The 26636-nt window shown below is 37.8% G+C and overlaps 1 protein-coding gene, 1 long non-coding RNA gene and 1 other non-coding gene across 3 annotated transcripts in view; 1 reads left to right on the top strand and 2 right to left on the bottom strand.

Annotated features, from left to right (window-relative positions):
* The window catches only part of LOC129724280 (Kruppel-like factor 3), a 342621-nt gene that overhangs the window by 70109 nt on the left and 245876 nt on the right, over positions 1-26636 (bottom strand). The window contains exon 4 of the mRNA XM_055679014.1: positions 17627-17687. Coding sequence (XP_055534989.1) covers positions 17627-17687 — 61 coding nt within the window. The remainder of the gene's footprint in view (positions 1-17626; positions 17688-26636) is intronic.
* Trnan-guu (transfer RNA asparagine (anticodon GUU)) lies at positions 7427-7500 on the bottom strand. Its single transcript has one exon. It is a non-coding gene; the product is annotated as a tRNA-Asn (tRNA).
* Positions 17082-26636, top strand: part of LOC129724281 (uncharacterized) — a 113208-nt gene continuing 103653 nt past the window's right edge. Inside the window, exon 1 of the long non-coding RNA XR_008727900.1 lies at positions 17082-17251. This is a non-coding gene — a long non-coding RNA (uncharacterized LOC129724281). The remainder of the gene's footprint in view (positions 17252-26636) is intronic.

The following is a 26636-nucleotide window of genomic DNA, read 5'->3' as shown; positions in this document are numbered from 1 at the left end:
TGGCATCGTCAGTTTTTATACGGATGGCTCGAAAATGGGATCCCTAACGGGATCCGGTATATACGGACCCGGTATCAGGGAAACATTTTCCCTGGGCAAATGGCCCACCATTTTTCAAGCAGAGGTATATGCCATATATATCTGCGCAAAACTATGTCTGAAACGCAACTACAGACATGCGAAAATCGGTGTATTCTCGGACAGTCAAGCAGCACTACTAGCACTTCAGTCCTTCAAATGCGCTTCCAAACTTGTTTGGGAATGCATTGAAACTCTACGGAAACTCTCCCGGCAGAACTCAGTTCTTCTGTTTTGGGTGCCCGGACATTGCGGAGTCGAGGGGAATTAACAAGCTGACTACCTAGCAAGACAGGGAAGAGCTCAGCGGTTCATTGGCCCCGAGCCGTTTTTGGGTACGTCCAATTCCGCTATCAAAAGCGAACTACTAACTTGGGAAAGGCTAAAAATAGCAACCCAATGGCAACAGATACAGGGTTGTAGACAAGCTAAAAAGTTAATCTATCCGAAACCCGGAACCGCCAGGAAGTTACTCAGTCTAAACCGTAATGAACTACGGATAATCACGGGACTCCTTCCCGGACACTGTCCCGCTTTTTATCATTCAAAGAAAATCGGTGTAGTGTTGAACGACACCTGCCGATTCTGCAAATCTGACCCAGAGAGTTCAGAGCATTTGCTTTGCTCTTGCGGAGCTCTTGCTTACTCTAGGTACAACTTCTTAGGAAGTTACCTTTTAACTCCATACCAAGTGTGGAGTTCTAATTCCAAACAGGTAATTAGTTTCATCAACTATGTTGTACCTAATTGGGGTACAGGTTTACAACAAAACAGTTCTACTCCATCAATGAGTACGAGCAATCCGTAACCTGTGCACAGCAATCGGGGCCCGCCACAAAAGACAATCAGCAAGAATGTCGCAGTGGCTTTTCAGTACCCAGTGCCCTTCAGGCATACAGAGAAGTAAAAAAAAAACCAGTTCGGTTTCCGGAAGGGGAAGGCCCACACTGGATGCAATCCTCTTTGTCATCAAGATGGAGAAGGGATATACGCTATTGCGCAATCGTCACGCTTGGCGTGAAGAATGCGTTCAATAGCGCCAGCTGGGACTCCATGGCGCTTGCGCTCTGGAGCATCCATGTACCGGTGTCGCTGTACAAGATTCTGGATAATTACGTACAGAATCGAATACTTGTTTACAACACGGAGGAGGGTCAGAAGTGCAGACTGCAGAGCTAGCGAACTAGTGTGGAATGAAGACGACTTTTATATGCATCAAAAGCCACACAACGGTTTGGGACTGTTTGGTAAAGTAAGGCAAGCATGCTGATGGATGACGGAACGTACGTGAAAATGGATTTTGGACAGCTCCCAAGCTTGAAATTTTAATTTAAGTTCGTTTCCACTGATAAATTTGCCAAGAAGTTCTTGATTCAACAATGAACTCAAAAACGTATAGGGAATTTGCAGAATTATCTACATTTTGATATAATAACATTGTTTGTACCTCGAACCAATTCTGAGATATAACTGGTTTTGTGATTTCAGTCTCTAAACGAATCAAGCCTTAGTATGAACCAAAATTTGTTCTCCTAAGAAATTTTGAAATAGTTGTTTTATCATCTCAAAACATGTTTTTTAATTTGTTTTCAAGTGTATTAATTATTCATGATTGAAATCCAAAAATAAAATTTTATATAACGGGTGACAATTAAAAATTTGGATTATTTGGGGCTTTTTTTATTTCGCAACAAACACGCTCAGAGAGGAACGAGAATATGTATATGGAAGCTCTATCTTTCTTCTTTATGCAAGTATTTTTTGTTTTGTTAATGCATGCTCACTTTCATTCAAAATGGCGTTCAAACGACGAGCATTCCGCAAGTGCATTGTACAGGTCGCTATGAACTGCACAACAATTTTGGCAAGAAGCTCTTGGTAAACCATTTCGAAAGCGAAAATCTTCCGGTTTTTCATTATGTATGGCTTTCTGAGAACCTCAACTATAATCCGCCAGGAAGGTAGTGGAAGACCGGCCAGAGTACTAGACAGAAAAAGACTTTTTTCTTCTTGTCAAAATCATGGCTCAAACCTAGTGGTTTGGCCATCGATCAAAATGTGTACCGTAAATTGGGGTGACTTTGATCAGCGGGGTGACTTTGATCGCTCTACCTCTTTTTCGAATTTGTATTAAAAAGTCTCATAGAAGATTTGTCGTAATCTTCACTGATGGTGTTTAGATATGTCTAAATTGCCACTATTCATGCATTTCCTGCTTTTTAAAGAGTGTTTCCTATGCTAAAATATGAATTGAAAATATAGTGGAAAATATAGCGATTTTTATTGCCCACAAACAATCGGTTCAAGCAGATACAAAACAACAAGCTGCGATACGTAAAGGGTGTTCATTTTGTTCCCAGATTAGTTTTAAGATAAAAACATATTAATAAAACGATTTTTATTATTATTTTTGCATTTTTTTCTTCAAAAGCAATGCTGAGTACCAATAATCTCAACAGTGTATTACATATATGATTTCTTCTTAACGACCACCCAAGAGGGCACGTCACATGCAACTTTGAAGTATTGGATAAACTATATTTGATTGGTTTTTGATGATTTTAGACCCCCTCTCTTTCCATGGACAACCGTTTATACATATTCTAAAAATTTTGTATGAATCCTGGACATTCGTCAACAGAAACTGTTGACGTGAAATGTAAAAAGCCCTCAAATTGCTTCTCATATTGACAAACTCATTCAGGTCATTTTAAATTGTTAAAATTTGTTAAAGTTGCAAAGTTTAACTCCAAATCCATCAATGAATTGAATGAATCAAAGTCACCCCGGAGTGATGATTAATGAAAAAATTTTGGAGCTTATTTAAAAACAGCAGAATTGCAAAGCTTTTAAAGTAGTGATTGAATCTTGCTCAATGCATGCCAGTACTTATTTTAAAAATATCAAATAATTTTGCATCCAGTATATTTTTAAAATATTGAAGTTATATTTAAAAAAGTGACCAAAGTCACCCCAGTTTACGGTACCAAAACGAATGTTTGAACAACATTATGATTCCATTTCTTCCAAAATACCATACAGGTGAAAAGTATGTGCTTAGGCCAGAGAAAATGTCATCACAGCACGTCAAAAAAACACGAACGTTTCTGAACAACCACTCGACTCCATTTGTACCCTGAATACGTAACCCATCAAATCCACCTCAATGTCGTTCAATCGAAGATTTCTTTGGTCTCTTGAGTTCCTTCGGTGCAAAACTACCTAGAGATCAACGATTTTCGAATAGTTGATCGGTAGAATCAAGAGATACATTCGAAAAGCGGACTTGAAGGTCGTACAACGCTCTTGTTCTGGCACCATAAGAAAACTTCATCGGGAGGCCGGTAACGGACCATTCTCAAATTTTTAATATTTTTTGTTAGTTCACAATGAATGTATCTTCATGAGAAATAAATCAGTTTTTTTTAAGTTCTTCCACCTTTTTTGACAGCTGTAGAAAAAAATTCACCCGTTAGTAAATTTTTATCAGCGCTTAGATTTTTCAAGTCTAGAAATCAATTGTTTACAACTCATTTATAGACAATACTTCAGTACAAATTAATGTTTTCGAGATACATATTTTAAAGACCTCCTAAAACAGCAAAAACATTTATCTCAGATTCCAGCATAATCTACATTTAGAACTGTCATAATTAAACCTTTTGGAACCGTCTTAAAACATACGTTCATATTTCTTCCAAATTTCAGGAAAGAGGGTATCAGCAAAGTTAACGTAAACGAGAATAGGGGAACCCAAAACTATATACCAGAGCTAACGACTTCCCGCGATGTGGTCAAAAATTTATGTAAAATCTAACGGAGATAAATCAGGAAAATTAATCTTGATCAAATCGGGAAACTGGTTAAATCGGTACAACACTTATTGCTGGGCTTACCAAAAAATTGATTTTTTTTTCTTATACAATTTTGCGAAGAAATGAATTTAAAAAAAATGAATGAATTTCCATTTCATATTTTGATTTGAGATTAATGTTATCTCTTTTGTTTTCCTAAAAAAAAGTAGTAATTCAGCATGCATAGTCGTTTCCAGTCGTGTGTATATATGGTCAAATCGAAACCTAACTTTGTATTAAATGAAACGATTGAGGCTCTTAGAATTACGCAATTTTGTGGTAGGTAGAGTCTATGTCGTCAATTTTGTTGTACAATTGCTACAAAAATTGGGAGCAAGTTAGTACCGCCAATCGAAAAAAATCACTTTCCAATATTAATTATCTATTCATTTATTTACAATATTTTTTTATCGAGTTCGAGGACAAATAAATCTTACTTTTTTGCATTGTGTACGATTTCCAGTTTTCTTTTCTGAATATCTATTTCAGTAAATTTTTTAGAATGTTTCTCAACAAATCTGTTTACTAACTTCGATTCTATGAAGTCTGATTTCTGTAGTCTGAAGATAGTGAAACTTAGACAACTGGAGAAAATCTTGATTTTTTTTTACGGGATCATCGATTACATTTATTTTGATTTTCAAATTCTAAAGTTGTAACATGAAAGATGAAATTTTGAAAACCATTTCACTATTTGGTACGATGATAAAAAAATGCATCCATGCAAACAAATGCAAAAATGTATTACCTATTCATAACATTCAAGGATTGAGAAGGTAGTTTAGTTAGAATACACACTTCATGTAGATCAGGATAATTTTTGCTGTATGACATAAAAGTTCAAAATATATACAATTTTGCTTCAGATGTAACTTACTGATAAAAGAAATTCCTTATCACAACCCACTTCCTTACACATAAATTTTTTTCAAATATTCTAATAGTGAACACTTACATTTGAATCCCTCAATTTTATTAGTCATATAAGAAGATGTACATTAGGGTGTCCCAAAAAAAATCGATGTTGAAAAAGTCAAGGTGTTCAGCACTAAATTGAAAGATAATGTTATAGCCTTTTTGTAGAACATTTCGACTTTCTAAAAAATCATTTTCAGGTTGCCCAAACGTGATTTATGAAAAAATGACTTTTTAAGGCTACAATCCCATTTTCTTGCCCTTTTTTCAATTCTGTTCGATTTCTAAATTTTTCCATGTATTTTTCTATTTTTGTTTTTGAATATTTTGCATGGTTTGGTTCAGCATTGCATTCAGTTTTGACGTTGACTAACGTCTATATCGAAGTTAGGCCCCTGAATTTGAAAATCTAGTATTTCAACCAGGGAAAACCAGAGAAAAGTGGTCAGGTTTTGAGCGCTTATTTTGCAGTCATCTATGATCAGGTTTTCGAGGATTTGGCATCAATCGATCAGAAATTCTTTTACGGTTAAATTTATGTAACAAAAACAAACTATTGTTTGAGATACACTATTGAAAAATTGGTAATTAATATCGATTGTCTAAATCATACCGCGCAGCCAATCACTACCTCTCTTCCCAAGCACAGTCGACACTAACGGATACAATCGATCTGACTTTGTTGTTATTGTTGTTGTCACTTTCTGTTTCCGATGTTTATGCTGCTGCTAGCGGAAAAAACCTTGCAAATATGCAACTTTTTGTTGGTGTTAATTTTACGACAGCGGCCGGCGCCCCATCATTCTGATTCCAAAACCGCACCAGTGACATGCGGACGCTAGGTGATAGCAGCTGAAAGGAGGAAATACAAAAGAGTACCGCTCATCTCGTGCCGGTTTCACCCGTAATGCTGGTGGCTTTAGTAGTAAATGGCTACTGCAAAACACTTAAATGGCTGGGATTCTGGACGGACTAACCAGGAAACTATAATTGGCAACTGGCACCTTTTGGCGCCTCGAAATTTTGGTACAGAAGCGGCTAATTGAATTTTCTGTTTTACCAAATGCTGCTGCTAGCGAAAAAAACCTTGCAAAAATGCATGTTTGTGTTGGTGTTAATATTACGACAGCGGCCGGTGCAGCTTTCAAGAAACATTTGTCTCTACCATTCCATCATCTATGTAGCCCCTCCTTCTTTCTAATTATCTGACGAAGCCTTGGTATAAAACATATCGTTCGAACATTTCACCCCATCAGTTTCATTATTAAACCGTACCGGATACATACGGACGCTCGGTGTTAGCAGCTAAAAGGAGGAAAAACAAAATAGTACCGGTCATCTCGTGCCGGTTTCACCCGTAATGCTGGTGGCTACTGCAAAATACTAAAATGGCTGGAGTTCTGGACGGAAACCAGTAAACAAGAAATCGGCAACTGGCACCTTTTGGTGCCTCGCAGTTTTATAATAGAAGCGGTTAGTTGAATTTTATGTTCTACACTTGCTGCTGCTAACGGAAAAAAACCTTGCAAAAATGCATGTTTGTGTTGATGTTAATTTCACGACAGCGCTAGGTGTTAGCAGCTGAAAGGAGGAAAGACAAAATAGTACCGATCATCTCGTGTCGGTTTCACCCGTTATGCTGGTTGCTGTTAGTAATAAATGGCTACTGCAAAATACTAAAATGGCTGGAATTCTTGACGGACTAACCAGTAAACGAGAATAATCGGCAACTGGTACCTTTTGGTGGCTCGAAATTTTGTTACAGAAGTTTTGTAAAAGAAGCGTTGCAATTCCCTCTACTATTTGCTTCAATGGAATATAAGAATACGGTAGTCAACGTCATGCGGTCGTGTCTTGAATTCCACCCTCCTACTATTTTTTTTGACTCCCAGAGCACATTAAACATCACAAAAAATTAACTTTTCTAATAATTTTTAGATTAATCCCTTCAAAACACAAATAAAAAAAAAGATACCTGATATCTCATCGGGGAGCTGAGATATTAGCATTTTTCTATGTGATGGAAAACTATGCATTTTAACAAATATGTTAAATAACTGTTTTATTTTGGGAAATAAAAAACAACAACCTGAAACCTGAAAACGATTTTTTAGAAAGTCGAAATGTTCTACAAAAATGCTACAAATAACATTATCTCTCAATTTAGGGCTGAGCACCATGACTTTTTCAACATCGATTTTTTTTTGGGACAGCCTAATGTACACATTCATTATAAGTCACATTATTTTGTATTTTTGAATTGTATTTTTGAAATGTGTTTTTAAAATGTATTTTTAAGAAGAAAAGATGAGAGGGTTTTTATGCCAATTTGAGGAGGAGCAGTCGGGATACAGGCTCTACTCAAGCTGGCTTTTCCCTACTCCAAAAGCCATTCGGCCCGTTATGCTTAGCGGTTGGGCCTAAATATATATAAGAGTATAAAAAAAACTTACATTTGAAGGCTTCTAAATCTATAATCAAAACAGGATGAAATCAACGGTTCATAAAATGGCAATCATATTTGATGAATGTTTTTTGCTGTAACACTGCTCATTCGCAAAAATGAGAAAAAAATATCTCGCCCCCGGGTGGACTCGAACCACCAACCTTTCGGTTAACAGCCGAACGCGCTAACCGATTGCGCCACGAAGGCACTTGTGAACTGAATTGCTACCTAACAAACCATACACGTTCACGATTTCAAAACAAAGATTGTATGAGACGTGACGTGTTCATGCGTCTATTAGCCAATCTAATTAAATGACGTCAATTTATCGGCGGGCTTCCTGCTCAGCGAAGGAAAAAAATCACCTCTAGCGATTAATGAATAGACATAAAACAAGCCTCAGATGCGTTGAAATCGTCGTCAGTATGCGAAAAACAAAGTATCGGTGCTGGTGCACTCTCTTTGCTTTCCTCTTTACGATGTATTTCTATTCATTAGTGTACACCACAACACGTGGTTCTCAATGTGCACAACTCGGTATATGAATTTATTCGTCTCTGTTACACAGAGGGATCAGAACTTGTTATATCCTTATTCATTTGATTCATGAATATGATTATTTGTCAGAAAAAGAAAGAAAATGACAGTGTATGCCCTCCTACTCTCGCTTAAACTCAACCGCTGCCGAAGTAGTCCCTTCCCCCACACATTCCCTCTCACCGCACCCAACCACTGCTGCTGTTCAGGCGACATGATATTCTCCTGTTGCTATCCTTTCTTCCCCTAACTACCGGCCTATGGAGAGACAAACGCAACGATCGAATCGCTTCTCAGAGCTGATGTAGTCTAGTCATGTGTTTGTTTTCTTTCAGAAACCTATGCACCATATCATCATTTCATTATGGGTTGAGAGGATTCAAGTTAAGTCCCGGCCTGTACACTTCGTGAAGTGCACAAGTGATGAATAAACGACGATTGCATCATATTCGTTTCGTTTCCATCACTGTTCCTGCTGATATTGTCACCTTAATCTTTTAAGTTAGATAAAGTCCTATTACACATTTCTGATCTGTTCGCTCTTTCCAATGGTAATATCGTCTGTTGGGTTGAAGCCGAAAGCGAAAAAAAGATAGAGTGTTTATGACTAGAATCGGTTAGCAGTGAAGATCATTTCGCTATAGATGCTGTGGCACACGCTTGCGAGTGTGAAAGGTATAACAAGTAATGGCAAGCAGAGTGCGATGAGATCGGTTATTACCAGTTTAGAAGCAATTAAAACTAACATGGAATAATAAAATAATTAACGAATGAGATGCAAATTGGTCCCCTGCTGGGTACTTTATTGGTGGTTCGGGGAATTTTATCTCGCTTTCACGGTGGTGATAGCGCGAAACTTGTGCTAATCCTGTGGTATATGTTCTTTAATCCTAACCATGTGAAAGGGCAGAGATGGCCCGTTGCTAACCGACCGAAACGATAAATTATACTAATCACGGGAATGATCGAGAATGTTGTGGAGATTTCCTCACGCTGGAGCTTTGAGCGAGCAAAAATCAGGTAAATTCTCAGTTATAAAAAAGGAACTTAGACGTAGGTAGTGGAAGCTATCAAGCGCTTACAACGCACGGCTGTCGCCACGTATTTATGCTTGTAGATACAGCTGAGAAGTAAGGTAGGGCAAACTCTAACCACGCGCCAGGTAAAGATTGTCTTTTAGATAAGCAAGCAAACCGTTCCGCGATCCGTCATCGCGCGGCTGCTCAAACCGTGGCAAAAGATGCCCGTAGAGCTTTTGCGGCTGAGCACCGAGAGAGATTGTTGAATTATGAAATGAAAGCTAAAATGTTACCGCCAGTTTTGCGTTGGGGGCTTGTTTTTTAGCTTCCTGAGGTTGCGAAGGATGGAAGCACACGTATGTGTATTCGAAGGGGGGAAGGTGACGCAGTTTGCTTCTCAAGCTTGCCAGTAGTGGTGGGACGGCCCAACGCTGGTCAAGTGCAGGCAATTGTAGCTCGACTCGGTAATAATCAGCTAAGCCGATTGACGTGAACTTGGCTAGCAGCAGTAAATAGTCTATCATTATTTCGAGACTCCCTGTTTTTGCTTCTGGCAAGGTGTAGGTAGCACTTCTAGATCAGCTTTGGAGTCGATTGGCTTCCAGATCGATCAGACTGATTAATTGGAGGTTAGGGTGCATTGCATATGATCACAATTGGCTACGCCATTGGCATGGACAGGTTGCCTGTTGGATTGAAGCTTTATTTGACACCACGCAATGCAGTTAATTGAGTTCAGATTGGCCACGATACTGGGTAGGATTCGGACGATAATTGAGTACGTTGAAACGCGGTCAAGTGCCTAGCTACACCTTCTAATCCCATGGCAATCGAAGCTATGATTTCACTGTTAAATTCGATAGATGATGCTAATTTGACAGAATCATTGCACGCTGAAAGTAGAAACATCGCAAAAACTAAGAAACAGAGAAATTTTGCTGAAACTGCGATTTTTTTTTAAATTTTTGAATAACTATCATTGATTGGTTTTATTTATCGGACTAAACAAACGAAAAAAATAAATAAATAAAAAGGCTAGTGCACAAATGAAAGCTTGAAATATGACAACGGTTGGTATGACGAAATGTTTTCTGATCTCCCTGAAACCTTGCACAGTTGTTCCTTATTGTGACTGATGGACTGTTGAATAAAATGTTCTATATCAGAATGCAATGCAATGTTGTAGGCAATAAAAATGTAGTTCTAGAAAAAACATATACACTGTGATTTTTTTCCTGTGTCAAATTTTACAAATTGTCACAAAATATTAAATATCTCTATAAGTACCTTCTCTAAAAACCTGATTTTGCCACACATAGGAGATAAAAATGTTTACAACAATCTGTCAAAATTTGGTGAAGAGAAGTATGTGTAGCGCAAAACTATTTTTGTTACTGCATGTCTGCAAGTTTTCAATGTTTGGATTAACAGTTCTGTGGACGTAAGACATTATTCGTAATATAAAGTGTAAATAAATGTGTATTCAATCCACGCTCATTGAAACATTTTTTTCCATTATCATATTGGTAACTGTTTTCCCAAGTGTAAGGCACGCCGTTTCCCGCAACTTATGCGAAATGGTTGGAAGTGGGTAACCAGCACGTGTAACTGTACCTAAGTATGGTGCGACGCCATGTTTGTCCGTTGGGGATAAATCTAAATAAAGACGAAAAAGTCGCAGTTGAATTGCATGCGATCGTGTGCTTCCGATAAGCACGATACACGGCGGCGGCGGCTGCTGGTGCTTCACGATATGATGACAGCGCGACGGCAGCCTGTTTACAAACATTTTCTAATCGGGGAGTACACTTTGTTCTGAAGTGTTGACAGTTACTGCTGCGGCACGTAATTTGATGTGCCATTTTTAACTGATTCTGTTTTTTCTCGAGTGGCCTCGATAGACTTGGCCCTGGGTTGCTTGTTTTATCACTGTTTACTTTGCCATTTATTCTTGTTGCAAGATATTTCAATAAAATCGATATTCAAAATTTAAGCGCATTGTTCTAATTTGATCTTGTATATTTAGATCTTACGATGCCCCAAAGATTTTTTATGAAGTGTGCTTCATGTATAACTCTGGGACAAATTGTACCGACTCTAATAATTTGTTATCACCTTGAACATAGCATTGGTAGAAGCAAATTATTTTTATATATATTTTAGGGACATATATTAAAAAATCTGTGAAACTGTTACACAGGATCACTTGTTTGTCACTTTGTTTATCTGACATTAGTCACAATAATTATTAATAATCGGGGACAAGTCGACAAAATGTTTGATTGATTTAACCTATACACAAACTTGCGCGATGATTGGCGAAATTCAAAAAGATCTTCAACACTCAGAAAGTTTCTGATTGCAGCGGTGGATGGCTCGTTGAATTCAAATGATGTACGGTGAAATGCAGTTAGATGCAGGTCAGTTGATTAGGGCACGGTGAGAAGCACGGAAGTTTAGCTAAATCGATTTCGCCATTTAAAACTTCCACAACGCAAGCAGCTTGCTTACTTGGTTGAAATCAATTATCCATCATTATAAAACTTTTTTTTAGCTTCTATAAAATATATATTCATATTCTTGCTATTAGAGAATTTATTAAACAACTTTATTGAGAAAAAAATGGTTTCAAAGTACTTAAGAAATTTTACAACTTTTTTTTAAATTCAGACTAAAATTAACCTTTTAAGCAGTGAATCAGATATTTATTGAAGAAGTAACTTTTATTTCGGGAATCATTTTTTGGGTTGCGTGTGGTTTTCTCCGCTTTTTTTATCCTTTTAGAAAAAGAAATGCATCATTGCTCAAGCTATCAGAGCGGTAATAAATTTTAGCATTGAATCTGATACAGTGAACACAAGATTTGATGATAACCTATATAATACATTTGAGTGCCTCTTTTCGCATCGGGAACGCTATCTTGTTGATTAACTGTATTTGCTTTGATTTCTGCACATGTTTTCAGTTCACTTATAAGCGATAGGCAGTGTTTAACTCTTTTCAGAGAAAAATTGCATTGGATTCTAGTAGAGAACAAATCAAGATTATGTATCTCGCTGAAATGAGCAACACACAGATCAGAAGAAAGGTGTCATCTTGTACAGGACCATCAAACGATGCGAGGAAAGTGGCACGGATGTCCCCAAGTAGAAACCGGGTGAAATTCGGAATGTGCGGACTGCAGGTGGAATCGAAGCAGTTGAAGAACGCGTCCGGTGAAATCCAGGCCAGTCGGCAAGAAAAATGGCTCGTAAAATAAAAATGAGTCAGAACACTATGCATAAAATAGTCAAAAATGACATTGGATACGGAGCTATCAAGAAACAGAAGGTCTGGAGGATAATCTCGTAGAAATATTACCGACAGGATTGCCAGATATCGATGGCTACTGAAGACACACGCTGCTCACAACATATTTTTTTCAGATGAAATCTTATTTACGTTGGAGGCTGTTTTGAACAAGCAGAAGCATGTCTTCGTGATGTTCCAGTCAATAAAAAATAAAATTAGGATCACAATTATCGCCTCCATTCACCAATAAATCTGGGGTGCCACAAGGCAGTTATTTGGGACCACTACTGTTTAAACTATATTTCAACGACGCTGCTGCTGTATTAGGAATTGGATGTAGGCTTTTTTATGCTGATGACCTTAAAATATTTCTGACGATTCGTTTATTGAGAATTGTCATCGTCTTCAGGAAATGATAAATTCGTTTGTGTATTGGTGTAAATTGAATTGCCTGACAATCAGCATTGCTAAATGCAACGTAATAACCTATCATCGTATAAAATCGCCCATTAAATTCAATTACCAAATAGATGGCCAGGCTTTGAATAGAGTTGAGTACGTGAATGATCTTGGCGTGACCTTCGATTCAAAACTGTCTTTTGATCGTCATCGTACTATGATTATTTCAAAAGCCAATCGCCAGTTAGGCTTCATATCGAAAATTGGACGTGATTTCAAAGACCCATACTGCTTCAAATCCCTCTATTGCGCACTTGTCCGTCCTATCCTCGAGTCCGCCAGCCTTGTTTGGATGCCACACCAGCTTTATTGGAGTATACGATTAGAACGTGTGCAGCGTAGGTTCATACGTATAGCTCCTCGAGACTTACCTTGGCGACAACCTGACAATCTTCCAGCGTATGCAGACCGTTGTCGTTTACTCAATCTGGATACCTTGGAACGCCGCCGCAAGATACAACAGGTATTATTTGTGGCAAAGTTGTTGAATAATGAGGTAGACTCTCCAAAACTCTTGTCGTTGATAAATTTTCGTGCGCCGCAAAGAGCCCTTCGACAATCCTCACTATTAATCAATCACTCTCATCGTACGAACTTTGGTCACAATGAACCCGTTGCCTCGTGTATAATTATGTTTAGTCGTATAGAAGAACATTTTGAATTTGGTGAGCCTTCGCAAAAATTGAAGAAAAAGCTAGAAAGGATAAGTTTTTAATATTATATACATATATACCTTAGTTCATTAAGACTTCGAGTCAGATGAAAATTATACCAAAATAAACAAATAAACAAATAAACAAATAAAAATGTAGTGGAACGATTCCAGAGTGCTTCTGCAGTAATGGTTTGAGAAGGATTATCCAACAGAGGATGGTTGACACTGCCATGCATCGACAAGGGTTCGAAAGTTAATAAAGAGTACTATCTATAACTGTCATTGAAGATTGTTTGTGCCTTGTGCCAAGGAATTAAGGCATTGGTTGATTAGAAGTGGTGCAACGAATTGTTACCGTGTTTTATCAGTACCTCTGAATGGTGGGCATCCTCTCCCGATTTGAATCCATTGGACTTCAGCATTTAGGGGTACATGCTAGGAAAGCTGGGTGAAGTAAAACACATGACTTTGGACAGTTTTAAGAATCGTTTGGAGAAAATCTGGGATGAAAGGCCGATCGAAGTAACTATTATTACAGTAATCAACGCAAAGGCGGAAGATTTGAATTGAACTGATTCAACTGTAATTTTACTACACGACCACAATAGTAAAAAAGAACCAGAGAGGAATGATTAATCTGTTTTAATTTGATGGCATAAAAAAAGTGTATCACTTTCACGGTGACACCCTGTATAAGATCTTAACTAGGTTAAATACAACTCAAGTTGGATCTGGGCTAAGTTTGCGCTGTAACGTCACGAAATTTGTTTTCCTCCTCATACAAGTTTTATATATCTCTCTCTTATAACAAATTTGGTACGTGTTGCTTGGTTTACTTCATGTCTGTAATATAACTGAGATTTTTGAAAAAATATTGAGTCCACGAGCACACAATCAGGTTTAGGAAAAAGACTGGAAAGCGACACTATACTGACGACTTTTCTCTCTTTTTACTCAAACAGCCTCATTAATAAGCTATTCATGCGAGCTCACATACAGCTACAGCTTACACAAGGCAACGAAACTGGCTTGTGTTGCACACGATAGCTCAGTCTTGCGCATGTATTTTGTTCATTCGGACATGACATGACTAGTTTGCTCATTTTGAGGATGTCCTGTTGGCTTGGCTTGCGTTGTTGACAGCCTGCTGATCGGCTGCGGCTGTCATCGTCTCGCACTTTTTCGTTTCTCCTTTTTCATAGGCTTCAGCTAAATTAAAATTGTTTAATTCTTTTCAATGTTTTTTTTTTGAATTTCCACGGCTGTCCACGGACGGACGGTGGGTCTAAAATGACAATTTTTGTCCCCGTGGAATGTGGACGGCTCCTAAAATAAAATGTATGAAGTTGTAACGACGCAAAGTAAAACAAGCCCAATAACCTAATTTATTTTTAGGAGCCAAAATAAAGGCATTAGTGTGTTAGTAATTTAGAGGAAACCGAAACGAAAATAGAAGTTATCAAATTATGCCAATATTTCGGCAACATTGAAAACACGCAACATAAAAGCTTTTTGAAGCTAAGGCTCGACCAAAATAACATTTTAATATGTAAACCATGACCGATTCTGTAGAAAATTCTTGACAGACGGTGGGAAAAACTTTTTTTTATTGCTTTATAAAGATGGCTTTCAGCCACAGACTGGTTCGCACCGCGTAGAAGGTGGGAAAAACGAAAAACAAACAAGAATGTGCAAGATAACAGATATGTAAGAATTTGATAGATTTTCGCACCTGAACAATTTTTATACACATTTAATTGTATCGATTCGTCTGATAAAAATATCGGTTGAGAATTACTAGGTTAATTCCAGGCCAGCATAGATTTAATAGAAGTGGCGCCAACATTTATTGCGATATAAATGGTAGGTATTGTTTTTCTAATACTGATGTTCAATTAGACAATATTGTTTTTAATGCTCAAATTCCATCAACCGACTGATTTTCAAGTGCTGAATCTGATACAGTTAACATAGAATTTTAAAACTTTTTTGTGTGGTGTGGTTCAAATTTCGAAGATAATTACTAAAACCAAAACACCTCCCCCCGCCTAATAGGTGTCCCGCGTTTGAGCTCCAATTATTTGGTCACTTTTTGAGTAGCCAGAACCGACCAGCATATCAGGAAAAACGGTTGGATTGTTGTTCATTCGAAAAAACGGACAGAGATAGTAGTAGTTATTATCTATTTCTCATTCTGCTCCAGCACGTAACCGTTAACATTTCAGGCAACATTTCATTTATTTACCCTGATGAATTATGATTCAACATTCGTGAGTTTGAAAATATTTTCGAATTTATGGAGTAGAATTCCAGCACTTTAGTCTTCTGATAAATTTCTATTCAAAGAAATTTATAGAAAGTATAAAATTAATGTTGATGGAAGCTTTCACCAATTCAAAAGAAGAAACAAATATAAAACACTTCTCACATCGTAAGCAAAAATGTATTTCTTTTATAAAATATACGAAATGTGATGATAAACTTTACTGACAAAATAAATAGAAAACACAAGAAAAGTGATCAATGTTATTCTTTTGTATGATGCCGTAGCATTATTAAAAACTAGTTTATATTTAAACCACCTATACATAAAAGGTATTGGTATATTATACTTATATATTTTCAAATATTATGCTGCAGAATTGGGTCCTTCATTTTTATACGGTTTTCTGATATATATATGTATCAGCTGAAAGAGTGTAATTTCTGAGCAAAACTTGGTTATTAAAAAATGTTTATCATTGTCTTTTAATTTTTACATCTAAGTCAATTGCTATTCCAAGTGTTGTCACTAGGGTTTATTTTTCGTAATTAAATTTTTATTAAGTTATGGTAGTGCAATTGGTGTTTTATTATAGTCAATCCTTACTGGGAATAACTCACAATAAAGTCCAGTACTACATCCGAAACAAAAATAACTAGGCACTTACAAAATTGAATGATAAAGTGGGAATTGTTAAACAACAAACAATTATAATTACTTCGGCCATCGTAATTGGTACTTTAAATGATTATATGGTGTACAAACGAATAAATTTTTAATTAATTTAAATCTTTTCTTTACATTAAGATTGATAGAAATAAAGTAAATAATAGGTTAATTTAATTACAGCAAGCAAAAGAATATTAATAATAACCATAAAATAACATACTTTTAGCAATTATTATTACAGGGGTACAAAGTAGCAAAAGAATGGGCCAACCGCTCGGCGATGCCCTAGTGATATGGAAGCGTTCTGAACAATGTAATTTTAATCCGAAGGCTAAGCTATCTGTATTAAATTACGATACTCAACAATTTTGAATAGTTGGGTTTGGCAGCGTCTTGTATCACGAATGGCATCGATCGTGCGTACGGCCCGGCGCCGTGCAGCGAGAGTTCACCCGTGATACCAGATTCGGCTGCCGTTCACAAGGTGTGACGGGTCGCCACTGAGCAGATCTGCAAACTAACACGTGTTTAAAGCGATCAATGTTCAGTTATCGTGCCATCACAGACGAAGACACACACCTCCGAAGGCTGTCAGTTGTAAAACTTATATATATAGTATGTGTTGTCCAAAACAGTTCTATCGATGGTTAAGCGCGTTTCAACTGGCAGTAATGGAACCTTACAACAGCACTACGTCCTTTTAGGACGTTCATTCTGAGAGCTGTAAGTTTACCTGCGGAGAGCTATCCGACTCTCTCGCGCTCAAAACGAAACGTCTGGTCATGCGCATGTTCAGCATTATAATTTTTGCTCTACCTCTTCCCTGGCCGGTGGGGGAAAACTACACAACTTGTTTTCCAACACCGCAGGCACGAAACCAGCCGTAGACGACCAGCCGTCAGGGCGATGAAAGGAAACATTTAAACAAGTGGCAAAACCGGAGCGGAGCATAAAATCTGGTTTTTATAATCAAATTGTGTGCCGTACTGTTCCGCCCGACGTCGTCTCCGTAGTCGTCGGCGTTTGTTTATGCCCGTTTGCTGCTCACATCTTGCTTCTGCCCAGGTAAGCCAGGTAAATACGACCGAGAGATTGCAAGTAACCACAACGACGGCATCGTCGTCGAGATGGAATCAGCTGTCGAACAAGTACTCGCGTTTTCGGTCTATGTTTAACGAGCTTGGAGAATTAATTATACTATTAAAACATAATAAAACATAATAATTTACGATTGTCGATAACGTTAACGAATGGAGCATAAACGTTGGGAAATATGGAACTGGAACTGAACAGGAACATCAGTTCCTATGAGATGACTCTTTTTCTCTGTTCTGTCAACTGGAATAAATGAGTGCTCTGGGAAAAATTGAACGTCAAATCGTGTTTTGATTTTTACATTCACATATTTTTTCAACAATTATCTGAAGATTATGCGTTTACCTTTTGGGGGCGAACGAACGCTGAGATCGACTGGTTCCAGCTGGACTGGTGGGCCCTCTGCCTGTAATATAAAAAGAAATATGTTCTATAAATAGGTGCTGTAGTGTATGAATTGTACAGGTAAACCTATAACGATATAAGAATACATTTCTATTTTTAACCTCATAACACCTTATTTTGGTACTTGTTGATATGGTACAGTTTAACTACAAAATGTAGTTCACCTCGAAGCTGGAAAATGAGCAACATTTTTTTCAATAGGATTTTCGGTAGCATTTATGGATACGGTTTGAGAGGGTTTGTATTTGCAATGCGATAAATTATCGAAATTGATTCTGTGGCTACAAGAAGAGCATTGAAACTAGAGAAAAATCTTCAGATCATGTTCGAATGCGTTATGCTAACTTTCGGTATAAAAAATTTACGATATTGGAAAAACAGGCTTATGTTTTTCATATACAGTATACTGGAAGGTTTTATTTTTCGACGCATATATTATTTTCATTGTACAAATGCAAATAATAGTTGTGAAAATTCTTCTAAAGATTAATAAAATTACGTGGCTGAAATCTAGAAAATTGTAACAGTTATATCTTTGTAAAATATAATGGAAAAGAATAAAATTTGTTGCGGCTCACGTAGTAATGCCTGTCTAAATCATATTTATTTTCACTTAAAAAAATAAAATTTCTCATCATTTCTTCCATTACCTACCAAATAATAAGGTCATAACATAAGGGAATGTGTCATCCGACTGGTGGTAGCCTTATTTAGTGCGTGGGAATAAACCGTCCAATTCCGAATCCTTCCAGACAGGCAAGAGCTTGAAAATATATGTGGCTTTCGCGAAAACTCGCAATAGCACGGCATGACGAACTAAGGAAACCAGCAGAACCAAATGTTTTGCCATGAACAATCCGAGCTTAAGAGAATAGGGGTGCAAAGAAAACTCACTTTATAGAGGTATATACTTTTTTTTTCTTCTGAGTCAGTGTTCGAGATCGTAGACTCGTAATAACCGTAGACTCATATCTTAAAAGAATCATTTCATGTAATTTGCTCAATAAAAGTCTACTTCACAATTTATTGTTTACTAGCTGACCCGGCAAACTTCGTCTCGCCCCCTTTGTGTTTGATTAAATAATTTTAAACATTCCAAATTCATTGATTCCTTGCGATTTGTTTATAATCTGCAAATGCACGACGAAGCGGCCATAGGATATAATTTAGGTCAAAAGATAAATCGTTTGATATGATTGGTTTTATCGGAATGACAACACACTTGACTTTTGGCTTCTGTACATCACCTCTATTCTGATAATATCCACATTGAGTGGTACAGTCATACCTCGATATAAGGCAACTTTATTTTTATTTTCGTTACGTTATATCGATTTACGTTAAATCGAAGCCAAACAAATTTTTTTTAATTGTTGCAAGCCTGTGTATTGTTACTGAAGAATGCGTGAAAACCTATTTCCCATCACCTATTAGTATTTTTAAACCTTCCTTATGCCCATTTTGGACAATTTTCGCATTGGTTTCATTGGTTTCAAAAGTTACTAAAAAAATTTTTTTGGAGCAATTCATAGCCCAAAACAGTTGCTGTATCATTTATTTTCAATTTATATACATTTTAAAAAGTTACGTTATATCGAATTAAAAATTACGTTATATCGAGTTACGTTATATCGAGGTTGCCTTATATCGATATTGCCTTATATCGAGGTATGACTGTATTTGGTAATTTTCAGCTGTTTTTCTGGCATCAATCTGATTCCGGAAAGACCATGGTGATATTCAGTTATTTTGGTTGTTTTCCAGAAAATAAAAGTGACTATCTTTGAATTCAAAATGGTCTCCAGGCTCAATGCCTGTCTTCTATATATCATATCGATTACGGAAATATCCATATTAAGTAGTATTCGGTCATTTTCGGCTGTTGCCGTTTCACAATTCAAAATGGTGTCCGAGATCAATTTTTAGCTCCTTACATCATCCTGGCTCCGGAGGTACTCATATTGGGAGGTACTTGGTCACCTTTGGCTGTTTTTCAGAAACAGGTCCCTGAGCGTTATTCTGGTTTAAGAAACATCCATATTGGGTGTTATTTGGACATTTCCGGCTGTTTTCCAGTAACCGGGAGTCGCCATCTTAGAATTCAAAATGGTGTGTATGGTCGATTTTTGCTCCTGTGTATCATTCGGGCTCCGGAGATACTCAAACTGGATGGAAGTCGGCCTTTTTTGGCTGTTGTCCAGAAACCGGATGTTGCGAAACAAAGACAAAATTTGATATCGCTAGTGGTTGGTGCTGCCAGGCACTGATCCCACACGCACACGATCGCACATACCGCATTCATATCGATTGAAGCGATTCTTATCGACACCCGGTAGCATCCATAGTATCACATCTCAGCCTGAGTAGAACGATCAAATTATGATAAAGATCAGTCTCGAAAAAACCTTTATATGAAACGGTTGTGACGCTTTAGATCTCTCCACGTCCGAATAAAGACTGAGTGCCCCCAGCATTGCAACCGTGCAAGTTCTTAGTTCAAGTTTATAGCACCGAAAATCCCGACAGTGTGGCCGCTCTGATCCGGCCCAAGTTTTAGTAATAAACACCGGAAGTTGCCATTTTACAATTCATAATGGTGTCTGAGGTCAAATTTTAGCTCCTTGCATCATTCCGGTTCCGGAGATACTCATATTGGGTGGTATTTGGTCACTTTAGGCTGTTTTCCAGAAACCGAAAGTCGCCTATTTTTAATTCAAAATGGTATCTGTGATCGATTTTTGGCTTCCGTGCACAATTCTGGTTTCGAAGATACTCATATTTAATGGAAATCGACCGTTTTAGGCTGTTTTTCAGAAACCGGAAATTCCATCTTGCGATTCAAAATGTTGTCTGTGGTCGATTTGTGGCACCAGTGCATCATTACGATTCCATATCCATATTGGGTGGTATTTGGTCATTTTTGGCCATTTTCCAGAAACCGGAAGTCACCATCTTAGAGTTCAAAATGGTGTCTGGGGTCGATTTCAGCTCCTGTTTATAATTGCGATCTTAGAAATACCCATATAGGGTGGTATTTGGTCCCTTTCCGCTGTTTTCAGAAACCGGTAGTCGTCATCTTGGATTTCAAAATGGCATTTGGAGATAATTTCCCAAGTAACAGAATAGGTCTAAGTTTTTTAGTGCTGGACACAACCAAAACATGATAGCTTCAATGCCGACCACGCGGATATAACAACCTATTAACAACAGCGTTGTATATATATGTGTCATGGCTAGTTGGCCCAGGTTTATTGCAGTCATCAAAACTTCATATGCGCTCCATCTTAGAACCAGATGTTCTCAACAGGCCTATTTGCTTGGCATAGAATGGCCTCGAAATTTCAACTGGGATATATTCTTCAAATTAAGCGTGAAGCAATAAAAATCCAAATTTAATTCCTCTGAACTAAGGTGATGATTGAATAAATGCCATGATATATATATATATATATATATATATATATATATATATATATATATATATATATATATATATATATATATATATATATATATATATATATATATATATATATATATATATTGTTAAATGTTGACTTCATCCATCATTCGAATTTCAAAACTACTCTGTGATATCGGTGATACAGTAAAATAAAATGTTGAATTGGGATTGAAATTCATAATTTTGCATTTTTTATTAAAGGCGACTTGTTTCCGGATAAACCCTCGAACGCATCCCAAATTCTCTATCACGACCGATTCTCCTAATTTGATCAGAACATAGCATAGGGTAGGGAACGGCTTAAGCAGTAGCGCCTATTTTAATCAGTCTAAGAAAGCAGGCCTTAAGCTCCTGGATTTTGATCAATATCGACAATTCCAATGATGGAAACGAAAACTTTGATTGTCTAGCTGTCTCACGGATATAAGAAATACCGTTAATCACAAAGAAATCACACAGAAATCAACATTCGAAACAAATCGACCTATATTGCAGCCATTCAGGAGCCACTTAGGGTGCTGAAAAAAACGCCTGCAAAACAGATGGAAACTGCTTAAAATAGGGTAGGGGTGATTGCAAAAGTGTCCTTCGACTGGTAACTTTAATTGATTATTGTTAAAGATTTATATACTTCTGTTTGAATTTCACCCAACACATTTCGAGTATTTCGTCTCCATACATAGGCGGTTCCTAAAGCTGCCTAAAATATGTGCCCTACCCTATATTAAACCAAACAAGCCTATCATGGTATCCATCTGCCTAAGTTACGACCATCAAGTTTTATTTTGGCCACAAGTATAGTCTGCAGGCTTATAGTTATATTTGGTAACTAAAGACTGTAACGAATACTTGCGGATCATATTTTATGGTTCGCAAATAAAACCAAAATATAATCAAAGACTTGAATGTAAGTTAACATAAAACGAAAACAAAACAATCCTAAGCCTTTGAAGCATTTCGATTGTTACTTGGGTTCTAGCCTCTGAGCATCATCCTGATTCCGGAAACACCAATATTATTAATATAAGACACCGGAAGTTTCCATCTTAAATTTAAAAGTGGCGGCTGGAGTCGAGTTTTGGCTCCTGTGTACCGACCCGATCATTTTAGGTTGTTTTCCGGAGAACCAGGTTGAAATATCTGTTTAATTTGTATGGAAGCCCTCCCTCCCCTTCAAGAGTACGAAGTTGTGTCAAACCACTATAGAAATTTGTGTTTGATTTGTATAAGAGCCCTCCCACCCAGAAGTGAAAGAGGTGTTGAACCACCATGAAAATATTTTTTGCTTCCAAAAACCTCAACATGCCAAATTTGATTCCATTTATTTGATAAGTTCTTGTTAAGAAATTTGATTTTCATTTGCATGAATCCGCTCTTCCAGAAGAAGGAAGAAGTTTCGAACCACCATGCAAATTTGTCATGCTCTCAAAAACCTCAACATATCAAATTTGGTTCCATTTCTTGATTATTTCTCAAGATATGCAGAAATTCGTGTTTCATGTGTAGGAAACCCCACCCTTCCAGAAGAGAAAGGGATGTCAAACTATTATGGATATGTTTGTTACCCCTTAAAGCATTCACCAGCCAAATTTGGTTCTATCTACTTAGTTAGTTTTCGAGATGTGCAGAAATTTGTGTTTCATTTGTATGGAAACCCTCCCTTCCAGAAGAAAAACGGGTGTCGAACCATAACGGACATATTTGTTACCCTTAAAAACATTCACATGCCAAATTTGGTTGTATTTGCTTGATTGGTTCTCGAGCTGTGCGAAATTTGTGTTTCATTTGTATGGGATCTCTCCTTTAAAGAGGTGGGAGGGGTGTCTAACCCTTATCGACATATTTGTTACCCCTAAAAACTTTCACCAAATTTGGTTCCAATTAGTTGGTCAGTTCTCGAGATGTGTAGAAATTTGTGTTTCATTTGTATGGAACTCCTCCCTTACAGAAGAGGGAGGGGTGTCGAACTAACATGTACACATTTGTTATCCCTAGAACATCCACATACCAAATTCGGTTTCATTTGCTTGATTCTTGAGTTATGCAGAAATTTCTGTTTCATTTGTATGGGATTCCCCGCTTCCAGAAGAGGAAGGGATCTCCCACCATCAAAGGAACCCTTTTCGGCCCCAAAAACTCCTACATACTAATTTTCACGATGATCGATCCAATAGTTTCCAAGTCTATGTGGATCAGACAGACAGACAGACAGACCAGACTGCATTTTTATATGTATAGATAGTAAACTTTTCATAATTTTTGACAATTTGCGATTATGCGGGTCATTCATACAAACAATTGTTCCGAAGACACTATTAAGCTAGGGTGAGGTTGAAAGGCGCTATGGAATTAAGTTCCATTTTTTGGCTTATTGGACCACTGGGCGGTGGTTTTGTGGAATATTCCCAGTAGGTGTCACACAAGATAATCGGAGCCATATTTTTCTAGAATTTTGTATAAAGTGGTATGTCTGTTTGTTAGTGTCAAAAACTCAGCACTAAAACATGAATAAAAATTGATTTATCGTAAAGTAATTTATTTTGTTTTTTTTTTTATGATTTTTATATATGATGACAAGGTTTTGTTCGGGATATATTTAATTAATAATATCGGATGCATTGTGTCTTCACAACGTTCAAAGCAACACATCCCTATTACATATTGATCCCCCCTAGAACAATCCATCAATGTGAAAGCGAATCTTCCAGTTGGGGATCACGTTTTCGGTTACTTGCTCGCCAGTGCATGCATGCTGTTGCATCAGTTTGCTTCCCGAGAGCGACCACACCGCGCACTCCGTTGGTACAACGTGATTTCGTGAGAAGAACGGGTTTTCTTCGCAGGCCCCTAGTGCCATCGTCACGGTAGAGATTTCGTCTTACTGTGCCCTTCATACATAGGCTCAATCGAAGTAGGTACATACCTTCCACTAGAGACACGTATCGCAGCATAACCACAATAAAAACGATCAATAGACACGAGTTTATTTGGAACTCCTAGGAGTCAATTCAATTCAACTGCAATAAACGTCAAGTTTGCAATGTGCATTGCACTTTCGCGGAAACAGGGAGGAGGTCAGAAGCGTAGCAATTGCTGTTTCTGGTAAATGAATGCCTCATGATCATGTTTCTGTGTTGCGATCTCAGGCATTGCTTCCCTTGGCGACCAACTTTTGTGCCGGTGACTGTCGTCTTGCTGTGTTCTGAACCCCTGGAGGTCTTTCCCCAGCCGAATCATCGCCCTACTAGGCACAAAGACGGCGTGGCGGTATTGGCGGTGTCGGTAGAGTTTCGACTCATCAAAATCTATCTGCATTTTAGCATCTATTACATAAACAGATTGAAATATCGTGTTTCGAGCGTGGGAGAATATTTCGCTCGGTTTGCTCGCGTGCACGGGTAGGGTGATTCAGAGACGGTTTCAATATCCGCTTCCTCTAACTGGGTAAAATTGGAATGATTTGAGCAAAGGAGCAAAATAAAAGAGATCGTTTGTTTGGTCACCCTAATGAACAGGGTTGTGCCGCTTGGAATACAACTTGGGATGAGACTTTTCGTCGTTGTAGCCTACGGGCGGGTGGTGGCGCGATGATCGTGAACGCCCTTCGCCTAGATCTGCCATCATCGTCTGCCGCCTGTGAGACCACAGTCTCGGGAAGTTTGGTCACCATGGGAAAGACTCCTTGGGTGCTTACTGCCACCCCAATCGTGGCGCATTACCGGCTGGTGTGATTGAATCAAACTGCCATCGGTGATGAGTTTGCAAAGATTGACCCGAAACGAAAGCAAACTGGGACAAGGGGTTCACCGAATGCTGCTATTACTAAATATGTGAGTGCATGAAGGTAAAATATCACAATTACAATCGTGCCGAAACAAAAACGGAAACAATTAAATGACAGTGGGTTTTACTGCTTTAAAATAAAACTACATTCCTTTCTACGGTAAAACATGAGGTGCAACAATGTTGCACCGGGCGAATAGTGCCGCATTTAAATAGCCTCTCCTAATACGAAGAACAGAGTGGCGTGGCATACAAACGTGAAGTATTTACCTACTTTGTACTGCTCAACCAGTCTCGTGAACAGGTCCAAGCTCTGTCAAAGTGACTGTTACTTATTTATCACACTAAATTGCTATCAATTTTCGTGCCATTTTACCGACTAATGAGCTTCATTTATTTTCGAATCGTTTTCATACCGCAGTGGACTCGCTCTAACTGGACCGGACAAATGTAAAAATGGTTTTTGTCTGTCTTATATGGGTGTTTTTGTTTTCTTGCCTGCAACGTCTGTCTGAACTTTTGAAGTTGATTAGGGGAGAACTGTACAAGACGCACCAGTTGGGTAAGATGGCCCATGCTATTAATTCCCCACAGTACTTACACATGTGGTTTTTTAAGACGAAATTCTTCGCTTTTCTCATAAAAACCCAGCTTCTCTACAGTTCTCATATAAAAAAGTGTGCTATAATGACCAAAATACTCAAGAAACTGTGCAATTGGCTGTGGCTCTGTCCAACATGTAATTATTCATGAATTTTATTTAAGCTTTTATGATTAACTGACTAGTAAATAATAAAAAAACTATGGTACCCCTAACCCTTACACTTTTGGAGTTTATAATACTATGAGTATTTCAAACCAATTCACTAAGTTTCGTCAACTTTTACCTAAAAACAATCAAAATTAAAATTGGGGCAGAATGCACTATGAAGAGCTTGCAGGAGATTGCTTGACAACTTAGAGCATGTTCCATTATTTTTTATTTTACTTTCGAGACTTCAAGCGCTTCTCACTTCGCGTGCTGATTTCTGCTAGTGGCATATTAGCCTACTGCTTTGGAGCATACTGACCTTTGTTGTGGTGCGTTTTGGTCACGGGCTTGTTTGGCGGCAATGGTAATCTTTACCAAAAAAGTCATTGAAATCGAGTATTTTATAATAAACTTCGTCATGAACATACAATAAATAGAGCCTACAATCATCCTACACGTTCAATGTCGCTTTGAAATCATTTGAAGCGCTGTAAATCGCGAAAATGCTTAACAGGTGCGTTTTGTACAATCCTCCCCTACTGCCTACCACGAGAAATGTTTTATGCCTTGAGGGGTACACACCCATTGTCGCAGAAGACGAATCAAACCAAAACGGGTACGAGGGGACTGAAATTACGAAGCTGGGAGTCTCCGATATGTTATCTGGATGGCATGTTATCTGGATGGCAACTTATGTTCATGTAGTTCAAGCTGACGAATCTAAAAAATATTTTCGACTGTTTGTTATTTGTGGGAAAACTGAAATTTGATTTCAATCATTTACTCGGAAGGTTACATCTAGTGTGAAACAGGAATCAACCGTATTGTTGATGTAGGGTATCAATATCCAAGATAAAAAACCTCAATAGCAAAAACCACCATGTTGAAAACTAGAATTGCACCGAATATTGGAAATTAACAAATATTTAGTTTACCGACTAATGATTTGAGCT

This window comes from Wyeomyia smithii, chromosome 2 (genome assembly GCF_029784165.1).
Source record: "Wyeomyia smithii strain HCP4-BCI-WySm-NY-G18 chromosome 2, ASM2978416v1, whole genome shotgun sequence".
NCBI classification, from domain to species: domain Eukaryota; kingdom Metazoa; phylum Arthropoda; class Insecta; order Diptera; family Culicidae; genus Wyeomyia; species Wyeomyia smithii.
Note: the sequence above shows the minus strand (reverse complement) of the source record. Positions and strands in the feature narration are given on the sequence as shown.